Source organism: Pleurodeles waltl, chromosome 4_2 (assembly GCF_031143425.1).
Source record: "Pleurodeles waltl isolate 20211129_DDA chromosome 4_2, aPleWal1.hap1.20221129, whole genome shotgun sequence".
Classification (NCBI taxonomy): domain Eukaryota; kingdom Metazoa; phylum Chordata; class Amphibia; order Caudata; family Salamandridae; genus Pleurodeles; species Pleurodeles waltl.
Window position 1 is genome coordinate 331,943,748 of NC_090443.1, and position 16,605 is coordinate 331,960,352.

The 16,605-nt window shown below is 45.7% G+C and overlaps 1 protein-coding gene across 1 annotated transcript in view; it reads right to left on the bottom strand.

Moving 5' to 3' along the window:
• CACNG2 (calcium voltage-gated channel auxiliary subunit gamma 2) overlaps nucleotides 1–16,605 on the bottom strand; it is a 272,790-nt gene that overhangs the window by 20,820 nt on the left and 235,365 nt on the right. Inside the window, exon 3 of the mRNA XM_069231345.1 lies at nucleotides 8,285–8,425. Coding sequence (XP_069087446.1) covers nucleotides 8,285–8,425 — 141 coding nt within the window. The remainder of the gene's footprint in view (nucleotides 1–8,284; nucleotides 8,426–16,605) is intronic.

Consider the following 16,605-nt stretch of genomic DNA (forward strand, 5'->3'; position numbering starts at 1 on the left):
GGTGGAGCACTGCAACTGGCTCCCCCCTATTGGAGACAGGGCGTCCTGCATGGGCGCTTCCGCCGCCTGTGTGTTACTGCCATCCTTGAGGTGCTTGAGCCACTGGCAATGCGCTCTCCATTGGGATGTTCCTGGAGAGAGAATTAGGGGAGCTGGATACCCAATGCACAGCCACCATAGATACACAGATCCTTGCACACTACTGTAGGAAGCTCACCGAGTGCCATGGGGATGCTTACAGGGAAGTGCACTACTGGAGTGGCTTGGCCTCAGCTGTGGCTTCCCCTGGTGGATTAAATTATTATATGCTAAACAAACCGCACAACTCAGAGTCAATGTCATAGTTTCACCTGCATTCCTGATTGGCAGGCGGGCGCAGCAGGCTGCTTCCTATCACCAAAACTATTTGCAATTGCTATGGAGTCACTGGCTCACCAGGTGCCAACACCATGCTGCGGGTGGGTGTTATTTCACGTTCTGGGGGAGAGTGCCTGCTCCTAAGGTAGATGACTGGGTGGTGGATGCAGCATGCTGCAAGGAGCAATTGACTGAGAACTGGCAGCTGATGCCAGCCACCAGCAGGTGGAGAGACATGAGGGCTCCCTTAGAACAATACTGGCAGTATGACCTGCGAACAAAGTACATCCCATGCATGCTATCAATGACAATTGTAACGTCTCTGCAAACCCTACGTTACTGATTTGTGCAGTGAATAAATATGTATGCCTGTTGTACTTAGGCCTGGGCAGAGTTTACGGAGTTCCAATCCGCAGAATTCCGTGGAGATGTTAAAAACTCCATGAAATTCCGTGGAGACGGAGTTCCATGAGCCATGGAGTTATGAATGCGCCCGATATCAGAAGTGCTAAGCAGGGTCAAGCGTGTTTAGCCAGGCCTGACCCTGCTTAGTCCTTCCGAGATCGGGCGCATTCAGGAGAGGTCCATAGGCAGTGAAAGCTGCTGTTTCAGGCTTCTTGTGCACCAGCCTGCCCTGCATTCAGGCCAGGGCTGTAGGCAGTGCAGGTGCACACAAGGTAGGCTGGTGCACATGAGGGCTGGGCAGGCCGGTGTACAAGATGCATAAAAGGGCAGTTTTCGCTACCTATGTCTCTGGCCTGAATTCAGGCCAGGGCTGTTTCTGGCTTCTTGTGCACAAGTGTGAACAGGCAGCACAGCAAACAAACAAAAATGCGGACTTACCTAGGATCTCCCAGGGAGTCCTCATTGACAGGCAGAGGCCTGGCTCTCTGCCTCCACTGACATCTGTGCGCTGACTGCAACCCAGTTATGGGCCACACAGTGCAATCGCAGACTGTCTGCGATTGCGCTGTGTGGTCCTTAACTGAGCTGTAATGCGCACGTAATTAACTCTGCTCCACTGGCAGGGCAAGCGGAGTTTTATGCAAACTCTGTGTTCCAAGTGGGAGGGTGGAGTGCCCAAATCTCTGTTAGCTCCGCCAGCGGAGTGGAGCTCACCGCCCACCCCTAGTTGTAGTACTAACATTTTCAATAAAAAAAATTTTTTAAAAAGGGTTGGCACTTCTCTGCGTGCTTGTTGACGATCTCAATGGAAGTTACAGTGGTCAGTGGCCTGGAGTTCATCCTACTCTGTCTAGCTGAGTCTGGCTCAATAACCTGTGCATGTGCCACTTGGTGCAACTTCGCTCTCAGCAATTTCTTCTGATTAAACGTTTGACAGCTTTACTTCTAAAATCCTTCTCACTTTTATTGATGTTGAAAATGGGGTGGCTTCTTCACGAAGATTGTGGTTCACTACATTCTCAAAAAAAAGAAAACTGTTCAACCCTGTTGTTTTGCTCATAAATCTGGAGGAATTTATTTTCTCTTCATATATGAATTTTCATCAAATCAATTTTCAAGTTTAGTGTACCACTTTATCTATTTTTCAAGCATTCGTTTCTCATTTTCACTGTAAGGTCACACATTTGTAAGTTTCATTCACATTTTTTCCAATATTTCCAAAACGAGGTGCAGTTGCTATTTTCAATAGTTCCAAAAATAAGTACTGTCCCATTTTTCAGTCCTTGGTTTAACGTCATTGGGTTCACTAACTATTTTGTTCTCCATTTGCTGAGTGTCAGTCTGGTATTTGTTTCTAGGGAAAAAGCTGCACACTAAAGCTGTATTGTTTGTTATTTTTAAATCACAGTTTTGTCAAACAAAGTGCCAGAAATGTAAAGCAACACCACTGGCCTGGTTAGTGCACCGCTCTGCCTTCTGTGGCTCCACCTGGTAAGTAGAGCCCTCATCCCTCGCTCCTCTGAACTCCTGACCCCTGTCAGGAGTTCGAGGCCCTCCTCCACCCACAGGCTTCCACCTGCACCTCATCCCTGGTGTCTAGTGTGAGAGCTCTGCTTTCCTACTAGGATGCCCTCTGCCTCTCTCCTCCTTTTTTCTGCTTTGCTCTCTGTTCTGCTTTCTCTTCTGTGTCTCTCCCTTTTGTGCTCCTTTTGCTTCGCGTTACACTCTTCTTTGATTTCTCTCCCCTCACTCTCTCTCACTTTCACTCTCCTCTCTCTCTCTCTACCCCACCACTGCTGCCCCTGTGGCCCCGCCCCTCCTCTCTCTCTCACGCTGCATTCCCGCTGCTGCTGCCCCCACCCCATTTCTCACACTGTTTTTCACCCTCGCTCCTGCCTCCCTGCTGTCCTCTCCTCCCCCCACCTCTCTACTTAATGGCGGCCGCTGCACGGACCTGCTGCTGGCATGCCAAAGGCAAGCCTGCCTGCGCCAGTCCGTGCCTGGATCACGGCAGCGCCGGAACCCCTGGCCCTCATCCCCCCCACCGCCGCCACGCACATCTTCACTACGACGCCACCACCCTCCGCGCCCTCAACACCAGCCGCTCCCCCGCCTGCCTTCAAGTCTCCCCGCAGACCACCCGCGGGCCCTTCTCCTGCCAGAACTGCACCTTTACCATCCTCCACGCCAACGACCCACCCACCAAGGCAGGACGCAACCATCTCAGATGTATCCTCTTTAACAACCGCTCCGTCCACAAACACGCAGTAGAGCTTTGGAATCTACTTGACTCAGCCTCTCCAGATGTCACCTTCGTGATCGAGACCTGGATGGACCCCTTCTCAGCACCTGACATCACCAAAGCCATCCTGGATGCTACAAGATCACCCGCAGGGACCGCTCTAACAAACCAGGAGGAGGCATCACCATCATCCACAAGAACACCCTCAGAATCACAACCAGCACCGAAGACACCTTCAGCACCGCCGAACACCTGCACTTCCAGATCCACACTGACCAAAACACCACCCTCCGAGGGACCCTCCTCTACAGGCCCCCTGGCCCCCGACAGCAGTTCAGCGACTCCATCACCGACATCATCTGCATGCACGCTCTTGCATCCACTGACTACATACTCCTTGGGGACATAAACTTCCACCTCGAGAACACCAACGACACCAACACCACCACCCTGCTCTCCAACCTCTCCAACCTCGGCCTCAAAACTGCTCGTCACAACACCGACCCACTCCACAGGACAGACACTCGACCCTACTTTCTCTGCCAGCAATCATGTCTCCTTCAGCCACACCACGGAACTCCATTGGACAGATCACTGCTGCATCCATTTCTCCTTCAAGAAACCCACAACACACCACCACCCAAAACGGATTCCCCACCGCAGTTGGAACAAGGTCACCGAAGACCAACTTATTGTGACCCTCTCCCGGAACCCGCCCTTCGACACCACCGACACTGACACAGCTGCCCGCAACTTCAGGCAATGGATTGACACCCGTGCCAATACTCTCGCCCCAATCAAGAATCCCTCCAACAGACGCACCGACAGAAAGGCCTTCTGGTTTACTGCTGACCTCCACGAATCTAAGCAAACCTGTCGAAGACTCGAAAGGAAGTGGCGCCAAGATCAGACTCTGGACAACCACACAGCCTTCAAAAACGCCATCCACAGACACCACAAACTCATCTGAACCACCAAGAGAACTGCCTTCAAAGACCAAATCAACAACAATGCACACAGCAACAAGGAGCTCTTCAACATCGTGAAGGAACTCTCCAACCCCAGCTCCAATGCCAACGACATGCTGCCATCTAAAGACCTCTGCAACTCCCTAGCCTCCTACTTCCACCGCAAGATGAAGAACAGGTGCTTCAAACTCAAATCCGACAAGACGGAATGGGATGAATCCTGGTGGCCTGCCACTCTTGGAGCCGCCCGACTCCCACCGACCACTCACACAACCTAGGATTCATCTTGGACACCTCATTATCCATGACCCAGCAAGACAATGCCATCTCCTCCTCCCGCTTCAGCACCCGCCACATGCTCCGAAAGATCTACAAACGGATCCCCACCGAAACCAGAAGAACAGTCACCCAAGCTCTCATAAGCAGCAAACTGGACTACGGCAATGCCCTCCAAGCAGGAACCACAGCCAAACTCCAGAAGAGGCTGCAACGCATCCAGAATGCTTCTGCACACCTTATCCTGGACATCCCCGCCACTGCCACATCACAGGCCATCTGAGAGACCTGCACTGGCTCCCAGTCAACAAGAGAATCACCTTCAAACTCCTCACCCACGCTCACAAAGCACTGCACACCACCGGACCAGAATACCTCAACAGACGGCTCTCCTTCTACACCCCGACCCGGCATCTCCGCTACACCGACCTCGCCCTCGCAACAGTCCCACACATCCATGGAACTACAACTGGCGGCAGATCATTCTCACACTACGCCACCAAGACATGGAACACTCTTCCCACCCACCTCCGTCAGACCAAAGACCTCCTTACCATCAAGAGACTTCTCAGGACCTATCTGTTCGAGCAGTTACAGCACCCCCCTCCCCCCCCACCTCAGCACCTTGAGACCCTCACTGGTGAGTAGTGCGCTGTACAAATTCCTGATTGATTGATTGAAAGTGATTCTTTACTCTATTTTACTAATACTATAGACGCATTCATGTGCATGCCTATTGCATTGTTTAGAAAGATAATATCTTTACATTATTGTATATGCTCACTTATAGGTGAGACCGCATACCATGTGTTAATGTGTTACTTATTTAAAAAAACACTGTGATGCTAACTTGAAAAAGGAGGAAGAAATGTGTTACCTTTAAATAGTTCACTTTGTTAAGCCACAGGCACTCAGTCTAACAAAGAGTAACTTGGAAATAACAAACCACACAGCCTTAGCATGCATTCTTTTCTAGTTTCAAAACGCCAGAGAAAATAATGACACCTCTTTTTGGAAATAATATGAACAAAAAAGACCTAACTGTGAAGAGAACTCTAAAGAAGTTGTGTCTACAAAGTGAAGAGCAATCAAGTAAGTGATAATCCAGTGGAATCCCACGTGGAAGCTGGACTGTGTGGCAAACAAATGTGAAGGTTTTGGTCAAAATACTAAAACACAATGCATCAGGGAACTGTTCCAGGTGCACATTCCCACTTTTTCAGTTGTAGGTGCAGAATCTGTTGATCCACCATGCTGTAGCTATGGCATGGGTCAAGAAGGACTAAAGTCGCCTGATTTCATATCCAATTTAAATTGGCTTCATCTCATAACATCCAGCCTCTGATTCAAATTGTAGCCTGAAATTCTACATATGAGAAGTATCCATTCATGGTCCGAGAGATCTTGACTCTTTCCCAATTTCCAAAATAATCACTTTGCAAATAATCTGGTTTAGATTCACTGTGTATAAATATGTGGAGGTCCAGAAATTGTGGCATAGATCCAGCTCTGCGGATCGGAATTTAACTTAACTTCCATGATTTGCAGTAAAGCTAATCCTAAAATATGCCAACAAAACCTTACTACCTGAAGGCAGCCCTTAAAGCAATTCATCGGCTGCTGGCCTGGCAAAGTGTGACCTCCCAACTCATTTGCTTCACCCACAAGCATCCTATCAAGCAGAGTGGCCAATAAAGACAATATATCTCCAACGTTACCCAGTAACCAAATGTCCATACCTCAAATGCAGGTCCCGGGCAGCAGCTGGCGTCCACAAATTAAATTGTTGATGGTGGAACCAGGAGAGCTGAGCTCTAAGCCAGGCTTCTCAACTTGTACACGGCGAGTAATCCTCCCAAATCTCCTTATCTGTTTGTGCATAAGTGTTTCTAAGAACTCGCAGTCACACTTAAACACAATTGAATATTAGCATTGATTGGGGGATAAAGCACAAAATTTACATTGACGATACATACACTATGCCATTGATGCATTGTATATGCACTCACGGATCTACACTCACTCTGAAACAGCTGCCACCCTCACATAGAAAGAGAGAAAATACATAAAAGTAGAAAGGAATGTAATTCCATCTCCCGAAAATCAGTCTTGTTTCTTTTCTTGTGCTGCCAAGTTGGCATCACAGCAGGTCTGCGGTTGGGTCCCTCTCAGAAGCCGTCAACACAGTATTCTGTCTCATGGGCATATCCAATATCCCCCACAGCGCACTTCTGCCAAGACCGCATGATAGACCATCAGCGTCTGGAGATGCTGAATCACCTTCTTGGGTCTTGAGACTTTGTCCTTGTTACGTTACTCAGATACAGATTTAGGAAGTGATGATCAATCAGACGTCTACTCTGTGCCAGTGACGAAACACTGCATTTCTAAAACTTTGTGTGAACAAATTGATATCCCAAAGATGCAGACAAAACTGGACTTTCGGTCTTCAGAGAACATGAGCAAAGCAATCTGATGTCAACAAGAATGGGCAAAGCAAACTGATGTCCCTTCAAGTATTTCTAAGTGAAACAGGGCCACCTCCAGCGCCCTGTCTCTCAAAAACACCACCTGTAAAGGACTTAAACCTGAGGGGTCTGGCATCACCAACTTGGAATGTATCCCTTATCAGAGAATAGCTAATCAAACATTAAGAAAAGTACTTTCCTCTGGCAGTGGTTAAACCTATTTAGTTCACCCATTCGCTGTATTCTCCATCTGGGCCGGTTTACTGCTAGCGCTAAACATTACCAGTTTATGTGAGTGTATAGAGGAATCAAATTCCTCCCTTGGTGAATTTTTTTCTCAGAGAAGGCACCTTTATTCTGTCGAGCCTCTCAGTGCAGCGCAGGTCATCACAGGTCTTCAATCCCTTAAATGACGTGGTCACCAGGGGAACATTTTTCAGCCCACTATTATCAGTCCCATAGACACTGCTGGCAATGGGCCATGAGTGTTTAAACATGGGGAGACTCTAACCTCTATGGCTTTGACAGTTCTGTTCCTGTAGCACTTTAAAGGTGTCCTCTGCACTGGGCCATATATTTATCATAATTGTACAGGGCTCAGGCAGCTCTAGACATGCCAGTGGAACTCAGTCACAAAGCAGACATTTCAATAACCTTATTGCACGGTCAACATACTGCCTCGAAGCATGGGTTTGTGCCAAAAATCTACAAGAGCATATTATAAAAAAATAACCCTCCAATGCACATTTATGTGTAAGTGAAAAGTCCGCAAAACATGCTCAAGTGTCCGAATAAAATGAGAAAGTAAAACATTCACAATATACCACTTTACACCACACGCACTCTTCTCTCAATGAGAGTTGGCTTGCCAGAAATGATAGAAATTAAATAATTTAGTATCTTCACTTAGGACCAACGTCAACATGTTTCAGTAATGAAATCATGGAGGCTTCCTTTAGGACGTTCTCCATATTCTGGAAACGAACAGCTGTCCTAAGTCTGTTCCTCAGATACTGTGTACTTCCACACGCAGATTGTGGTTCACTTCATTCTGAAACAAATAAAAAATGTTCAACCCTCTGTGGCTTTGCGCATAAATCTGTGGAGGAACTGATGTTTTTCTTCAGTTAATCTTGTCGCAAAAATCTACACATTCTTTCTTCAGGTAAACTTAGATTCATGTGAACTTGTTTCAGCATCAGTCTATGTTAAGGAACTTGGAATTTGAAGGTATAATCCTAATATGGACAAAAGGCAATGCTGTTAACTCATGAACCTATGTGTCCTACTTGCAAGGCTTCTGCAAGCCCTGAACCACCAAAGATACTCATCTGATGAGTCTACCAAAGAGCTTAAGGCATGTACATTGGCAACAGGTTTTACACACCCTAGTGCCTTTACTCTTGTTCAACTCTATCACTTGGCACACTACCCAGGCATGATCCCTGACGCCCTCCTCGCAGCAGTGCTGGGATTCCACCACTCTCTACCTCCCAGCCTCTAGCTCACCATCTCCTACCATCCTCTGGAAAAAAAAGGTCAACATGCTTGATAACACAACCTTTTACCTGCAGAGACGAAGAAGATGCCAGCACTGAGTATGATGTTGTGTCGCGTTTTGTAGAACTCGCTGGCCGCAATGCAGAGTCCGCCCATGAAAAGCAGGATCACGCTTAGAATTGGAAAGATGCTAGAGGCCCTGACAGCCCCTGTGGAGGAAAGATAAAAGGGGTAAAGAAACAACACACATACGTACGTGTATCTGTGCAAAGGACAGCAATGCATAACAAGAATGAGGTGATACTAGGCAGGGGAGAGCAATGAAAACAAAGAACATAAAAGTCAAACAAAGGGACAGAGTGGTGTGTGGCCCGACATCATAGAGATACAAATACATCATAAGTATACAAATATCAGAGACACTGGACGGCAACGGTGCAAAAGAGAAAGCAGAAGTGAGAAAAACAAACCAGACAGCAAGAAGATATGTCATTGTGAAGGAAAGAGAATAACAAGTTTATGTTACAATCACAATGGGTGACGAGCAACAGACCAGTGTCCATGAAGTGAAATGGCTAAAAAATGCTAGATAGTAAATGTGAGTTTCATTACTGCATCGGCTTGGTGGATTTAAAAGACAGTTTAGCTGAGAACGCATTTGTCAACAATAGCTGGACAACGTTGTGGAGAAGAACATGTCCCCTGTATGTAGAAGCATTGGCCCTATCGAAAAATGGCCTGATCCTGCAAATGAAAATCGAAGCTTGGTGATCCGGGCACTCCTAACGGAAAGTAAGAAAGGGTCAAGATTGGCAAGGGTGAGCTTGATCGTAGACCAGAGTAATTGGTAACAGAGGTTTGGACCTTAAGAAACCTATGAGAATTTAGTAGTGGCCGGGGGCGGCTTACACATAAAACTGGAGAGTGGGCTGCTCCTTTGGTTCATAAGGACTTACCACAGTACTTACAAGTTGAACAGTGGTTACCATAGCACTGTCTGACATAGTTACCTTAGCAAGCCTCTAACACAAAATGTGTGTGTGTGGGGGGGGAGAAAGACTGGTGTATCTTCTTCAACAAAAAGTAGGCTCCTTTCTTTGACTCACTGCACCTGACTGACTCAGATGCCCATCATAGCCAGAATTGTCCTCGTGATAACCGCCTTCTACAGTCGGTTCCCTTGAGGAGATACACCACGCAAGACTGCCTTTTGTCAAAGGTTAAAAAGTTCAAGGAGGACAATGTCCATCCTTTTGTATGTCTTACGTTCTTTAATATGGAGCATAATCAGGTGGTCAGGTTACGTTTTAAAGGGCCTATGGTGTGCCCGTCAGGATCCATGTTCCTCCTGTCTCATTAGATCATTAGTAGTGATCCATCTATAAGCTCTTGGATGGTTCATTAATAGTATGGTAAAGATGGTGTAACTTGTTGTCACCTTTTGACACTCATTCTTCGTTTAACAGAAATGAATATATATATGATAACTAAAAAATAAGGTGGGTTGGTAGTGATGTGTTTCTTCAAAGTGATGTTGAAAGTCGGATGCTCTAAGACTGTTACAACACAGAGGAGTGAAAAGTTGTTAGGACTAACTGGAGACAGTACATATATGATAAAATAAATCGTTGGTATGGATCTGCTACTGCTGAAATAATAAGATTGGTTAGCATTAACCCGCTCCTGCACACAGAAACAGAAAACAAGTGGTTAGCGAATTGTTAATTTGTCTCAATAAAACCACTTCATAGCAAAAAGTGAGAGGTGGCCACACCCCTTCTGGAGTAAGCCACACCTCTGGTGGATATTCAATCGCCAGTGAACGCGCCACATCCTGCGATGCCCTACACAGGTCTGCTCACACCCCTCACCAGCCCCGGTCCACACCCTCTCTGGAATATACCAGTCCAGAACATGGCACCTGCCCTGTAGGTTGTCCGGTAGTTATCCTTGAATGTGAATCCGAGTCCCAGACATTGAGCCATGAGGTCTTGGTACATATGCTGCTACCAATAACTAGCTGTAACAGCACATACAGGCGCCTAGAGTCCAACTAAGAAGTGTGGGAAACACTAACACAACCATCTATTACAGACACATACACTAATGCGAGCACACACATATGTAAACAGACACATACAGCAAACACACAACGTGGCGGAAGTCTACTGCAATATTCACCATTTACACTAACCAGCCCTACACTCCACTGTAAAACATTTAGATACGCTTTGATTGAGTGAACTCTTTCTTTACAGGGAATAAGAGTTGGCTTAAATCTTAGGTCATACATCGATTGAACAGACAACGTAGTTGATTGTTCACAACATATTCTGGTCAGATCATGTAATTGGAAGTAAAGTTAATGCTTGGAAGACCTGATGTTTATTACAGGACATAATGCCTAATGTAATGGGCACGCTGTAACAGGTTTTTACAGAAAGGTGTGTACAAGTGCTTCAGAAAGAGTTACACAAACTTCCCATGCACAGCACAGCTACTGGCTTCGAGGCACTCCTAGACAACGGAAAGTTCCCTTCGCATGGGCTGAATGAGAGCATGTCTGATGTCATACTGTGTGTACTAACTACTGCGTACACGGCAAAGGGTACGAGCGTGTTGACAAATGTACATGCACAGGGTTGGATTGCTCGATATGGCAATATGGCGGTGCCCGATAGGCTCGTGTGACAAGTCAGTGTGTGGCTCTATTTTGTAGTCTTCTGGGTCAGTTTTTACTGTTGGTTCCCTGATATGAAGAAAAAAAACAGCGCCTGCAGCGAACTCAAACCCATGTAGTCTCCCATACCCTGCAGTACCCCCATAAAGCGTGTCCGTATAAGTTAAACACTGTCGCTATTTGCTAATGTGGGCCACTTATCTGGCTAGCTGATTTGCTAATGCGCCACTTTCATTTCCGACCAAGGACATGCCCGCTTATTTCAAAGACTCGATATACAAGCCTTCCAGAAAGGTCGGGCGCTTTAAGGCTCTGGCACTACAGAAGGAGTAACGTTTATGGTACAAGATGGCCGCAAGGACCCTACTTCAGTCTGGAGCTTCAGATAGGGGCTCACAGTGGGTACTATTCCAGATAATCTATGGAATGACAAACGTGTAAGGAGATTTATTGACGTTCCCAAACAGGCCCTCAGACACATGAAGGGGAGGTGTTCCAAAAGTATCAACACACAGTTCCAGAAATATCAATATACAAACTTTCTAGGCCCAGTGCAGGGTCTGGCTTCCACACCCCTAATAGTTTCTGAGTTTTGTGCATTAATACAAGTTGTGAATGTGTACTGCCCCCTCAGCTCTGATGATGGATAGTGATAGTACCTATCCTGAAAAAGATGGAGGATAATGGAGTTTAGAAAAGCTGGGTCCACGCTGTAGGGTTGTCATTCTTAAAGAAGAAAACTGGGCCCCTAGGGGCCCCCACCTGGCTACGTTCCACGAGGCCTAGTTTTGTTAACTATGTTGAGAAATTACAAATATATGCAGGAAAACTTACCTTGTAATGAAACACAGACGGGGGAATTGAAAAAGCTGTGACCCAGTACTTAATGCTCATGTGTACACATTGTATGACCGTTTCATTGCTGAAGAAACGCTGGATAATGTCTTTAACACTAGTGTAGTTAGATCAATTAGTGATAATATACATTCCATTGACCTATCCCTTTTGTACATGAAGTGAAAGGTGGCGAGCATGGCTCCTGCAAAGAAAGGGAAGGGTTGTTAGTGTAGAACTGTTGCTGGACAAGTAGTGAAAGGTGGTTAGGGTAAAACTATTGCTGCCCTGATAGTGAATATTGGTTAGTGTAGAACTGTTGCTGGACAAGTAGTGAAAGGTGGTTAGTGTAGAACTGTTGCTGCCCTGATAGTGAATATTGGTTAGTGTAGAACTGTTGCTGGACAAGTAGTGAAAGGTGGTTAGTGTAGAACTGTTGCTGCCCTGATAGTGAATATTGGTTAGTGTAGAACTGTTGCTGGACAAGTAGTGAAAGATAGTTAGTTTAGAACTGTTGCTGGACAAGTAGCGAAAGGTGGTTAGTATAGAACTGTTGCTGCACTGATAGTGAATCATCGTTAGTGTAGAGCTGCTGCTGCACTGATAGTGAAAGGTGGTTAGTGTAGAACTGTTGCTGCACTGATAGTGAATAGTGGTTAGTGTAGAACTGCTGCTGCAGTGATAGTGAAAGGCGGTTAGTGTAGAACTGCTGCTGCAGTGATAGTGAAAGGTGGTTAGTGTAGACCTGTTGCTGCAGTGATAATGAAAGGTGGTTAGTGTGTAACTGCTGCTGAACAAGTAGTGAAAGGCGGTTAGTGTGGAACTGTTACTGCACTGATAGTGACAAGAGGTTAGTGTAGAACTGCTGCTGAACAAGTAGTGAAAGACGGTTAGTGTGGAACTGTGGTTGCAATGATAGTGAAAAATGATTAGAGCAGAACTGTTGCTGAACAAGTAGTGAATGGTGGTTAATGTGGAATTGTTTCTGCTCTGAAAGCGAATTGTGGTTGATGTGGAACTGTTTTTGTACAAGCAGTGAAAAGTGGTAGGAGTGGAACTGTTGCTGCACTGATAGTGAAAGGTGGTCAGCCTAGAACTGTTGTTCTCTGATAGTTAAAGGTTGTTAGTATGAATTGTTTTTGTACAAGTAGTAAAATGTAGCTAGTGTGGAACTGTTAATGTACAAAAAGAAAATGGTGGCTAGTGAGGAATTGTTGCTGCAGTGCGAGTCAAAGGTGATTGGTGTGAAACTGTTCTTGCACTGACAGTGAAAGGTGGTTAGTGTGAAACTGCTCTTGCAACTGACAGTGAAAGGTGGTGCAACTGACAGTGAAAGGTGGTTAGTGTGAAACTGTTCTTGCACTGACAGTGAAAGGTGGTTAGTGTGAAACTGTTCTTGCAATGATAGCGAAAGGTGGTTAGTGTGAAACCGTTCTTGCAATGATAGCGAAAGGTGGTTAGTGTGAAACTGTTCTTCCACTGATAGCAAAAGGTGGTTGGTGTGAAAGTGTAACTGCACTGATAGCGAAAGGTGGTTAGTGTGAAAGTGTAACTGCACTGATAGCGAAAGGTGGTTAGCGTGAAAGTGTAACTGCACTGATAGCGAAAGGTGGTTAGTGAGGAACTACTGCTGTACAGCAGTGAAACGTGGTTAGTGTGGCACTGTTACTGCAGTGATAGTGAAATGTGGTTCGTCTGGAACCGTTTCTCTATAGGTAGCTAAAAGTGGTCAGTAAACAGGTGCTTCTAATGGATAAGGAAAGATTGGTGTGGCTAGCTTCTTCAAAAACACGTGTGGTCTGTGTGAACATAGCTTAAAGGAAGCTGAGGGTTGTGTGGAGAGGCGCTCTTCATGCTAACTTTAGAGTGTGGGTTCAAAAAGTACCTCTCTGGCTCATACACATGTTTAGCAAGTTATGTTCACTCATGCATGCATATCTCCTCTGAGTGTAAGACAATATACAATTATTTTGTCTCTTGTATGACCCCACCAAACAACCCCCTGGGCTGCAACTTTCTTTCAGAACTGCTTTTGTTTAACCCTTGTACAGCCATTTTCTATTTCAACAAAGCAACCCTGTCAACTCACCTCTGAACATAAGAACGAGAATGTCTTATGCACAGCTGGTGATGTACAGGGGCGGACTGGTCTTCCGGTCAGATGGCGGGAACACCTGCATCAAGCCCTGGTTAACAGCAGGTCAGTGCCTCTAAAAGGCCCAATTGCAACAGGTGCTATATATGTGTACCTAGTCACGTGGTCACCACAACAAGATGAGCCAATGAAACTGTGGCGAGTGGCAGTCTGTAGTGAGACTCAGGCCCGTATCTATACTTTTTTAGCGCCGCATTTGCGTCGTTTTTGTACGCAAAATTGGAGCAAACTTACAAAATACAAGTGTATTTTGTACGTTTGCGCCGATTTTGCATCAAAAAATGACACAAATGCGGCGCTAAAAAAGTATAGATATGGGCCTCAATGCGATAGGTATCAAGTTAGTGGCTCTCTCGTGAGACATGTTACCCTCGATTACCTGTAATCTCTTCGATCTCTTACTAATACATCCAGTGCTTAATGTGTAAATAAAAACGTGCCGGTGCCAAATGCCCTCCTCTTAAACAGCGGTTGCTGCAATTAAATGTGCGAACACGGAATACTGAGGCAGCGTAATCCTGAAGCCATCTCCGGCGTCTTCAATCCATTTAAAGCCACTCCCTGCCCCTTCATCTCACTTTTCCAGCTTTCTGCTTTCTGCCACTGTGACGCCTTTTCGTTTTGCTCTTTCCTCCATCTTTCCCATATACGTCTTTTGTTCGCAGTAAATGCTTGAGGCAGAAAAATAAGTGCTGGCCCTCAAAAATAAGTGCCGATGCTCTGCACCGGAAACAACAAGCACAAATTAAGCACTGAATACATCAGTGTACAGTGCGGACGTGTAGCATGTGAGAGAGAACATGCCACACTTGTGCAATCTTCCGAACCTCCCAAAGAGGTGGAAGACGGCACTGCAGTCCTGGCTAATAACACGGTAAGAACGATGTGCGACAGGAGAGCTGATTGGTTGCCTGTTACAGACATGCCTGTGGAACTTGTAGGGCAGAGCTCGATTCCCAGAAGCTCTAGCAGACTTTTTATACTCCTGAAAATGACTAAATACAACCAATGGGTCAAGATAACATCTGCTGCTCAGGAATAGCGAGACAGTTCAGGGCGTGCTACATAAACTGTCAGCAATGATTTCACAGGTTAGACGCAGGCTGACTTGCGCGTTTTACAACACAACACGAAGAGGGTCTATTTGAACATACACAATCAAGTGCTTAGAAGTTTTGTTTTGTTTTCTGCAGATTTATACAGCGCTAACTTGGCTCAAGGACACGAGGGCGCTTTACCGGTGCATTAAATTAAATCACATAAGGGCAGATTTATACATATATTCATTTAGGCAAGTATAGATGAAATGGTTTTCCGGAATCAAAGGATGAATGGCAGAGCCTGGGACTCGAACCTGTTTCCCCAGTTACAAAGTCAGCCTGTGCCACGTATCCTCATATACACTTCACAGCTGGCTGAAGTTAACATCTGCTAGCTGCTTCGAGCCTTGCATTAGCTTTGTATAAATCATTAATCAAATCACAAGCCATCAGTTTTTTCAGCTGAGAATTTAATTTAAAGGGAATTGTCTAGGTGGTGATGGGCGAAAAAGATAAAGTCCTTGACTCGGCGGCACTTTCTTAGCGATAGATAAAATAGGGACTCAAAAACATTTAGAAGTCACATCCTACAGATGACCACTAGAGGTGCCCCCACCCCCAAATATTAATTTCATAGTCTAGCAGCCTCATCACACGCGATAGCCTATTTCAGGCACTAGAGGGAGCCCCATCACACACTAACATTACAAAGTTTCAGAATCGTGCCGTTGTCACACCTCTCAACGTGAAATCCATTACAGCTTTGGGCCTCGAGTCTTCACGCTAGGGCCGAATCTGCCTCTTCCTCATGTGAATCTTACCATATCGACTTTTTTTTTTTACCTAACACTTTGTTATAGTTAGTTTACAGCTAATTCATCTATATATTAAGGCCATTAATAACGTTGGTATCACACGACCATAACTCATCAAACAGTAGGATATCATTATACACATCCATACGAACACATTTGTCGCTCATACACCCAAAACCTCAAATCTCAGACAGAGGGCCCGGCTTAGAGTTCGGTGGACGGGTTATTCCGTCACAAACATGAATGAGGAATATCTCCTCCACTTTATTACAAGTCCATTACATCATAAGGCACTCAATACATCATATGGAATATCCACATAGGGACGGTTGTAGGGTTTGAGGGGTCCCAAGCAGAACAGAAACATGCAAGGCCCCCCCACAGAAGTGACATCACAGGAAGTAACGTCATAGGAGGGACACCAATTAAACATTAATTTTCTGGCATTGTTGAAACAGCTTTGTATGAAACTACTTACCTAGTGAAGATATCAATAACACACATACAAATATAAATAGGAAAAAGTTGACTGACTCACACTCCAGCATGCACCTTGTCCCGTTGCATTGTGGTAAGTGCAGTACAAATATACGCTTACTTCATTTGTAGTCTGTAGTTTTTCACCTCAGTGGGTGCAGCTAGTGCTGTATATCTCTAGACACGTTTCTTGGTGTAGCCCTTCATCAGTAGAGGGCAGCAGGCTGAGGTGTGAGGCAGTGTGCTCCCACCCTCTTTTTGTTTGAAAAGGCTCCCTTGAGCTTATGAGCTGACGAGCTCTGGCTGATGCACCTGCACCCAGTGAGTGGTCCAGAGACCTGAGAATACTTTGGGCAGCATTTCCAGCACCCCCGGAGAATGTATTGCT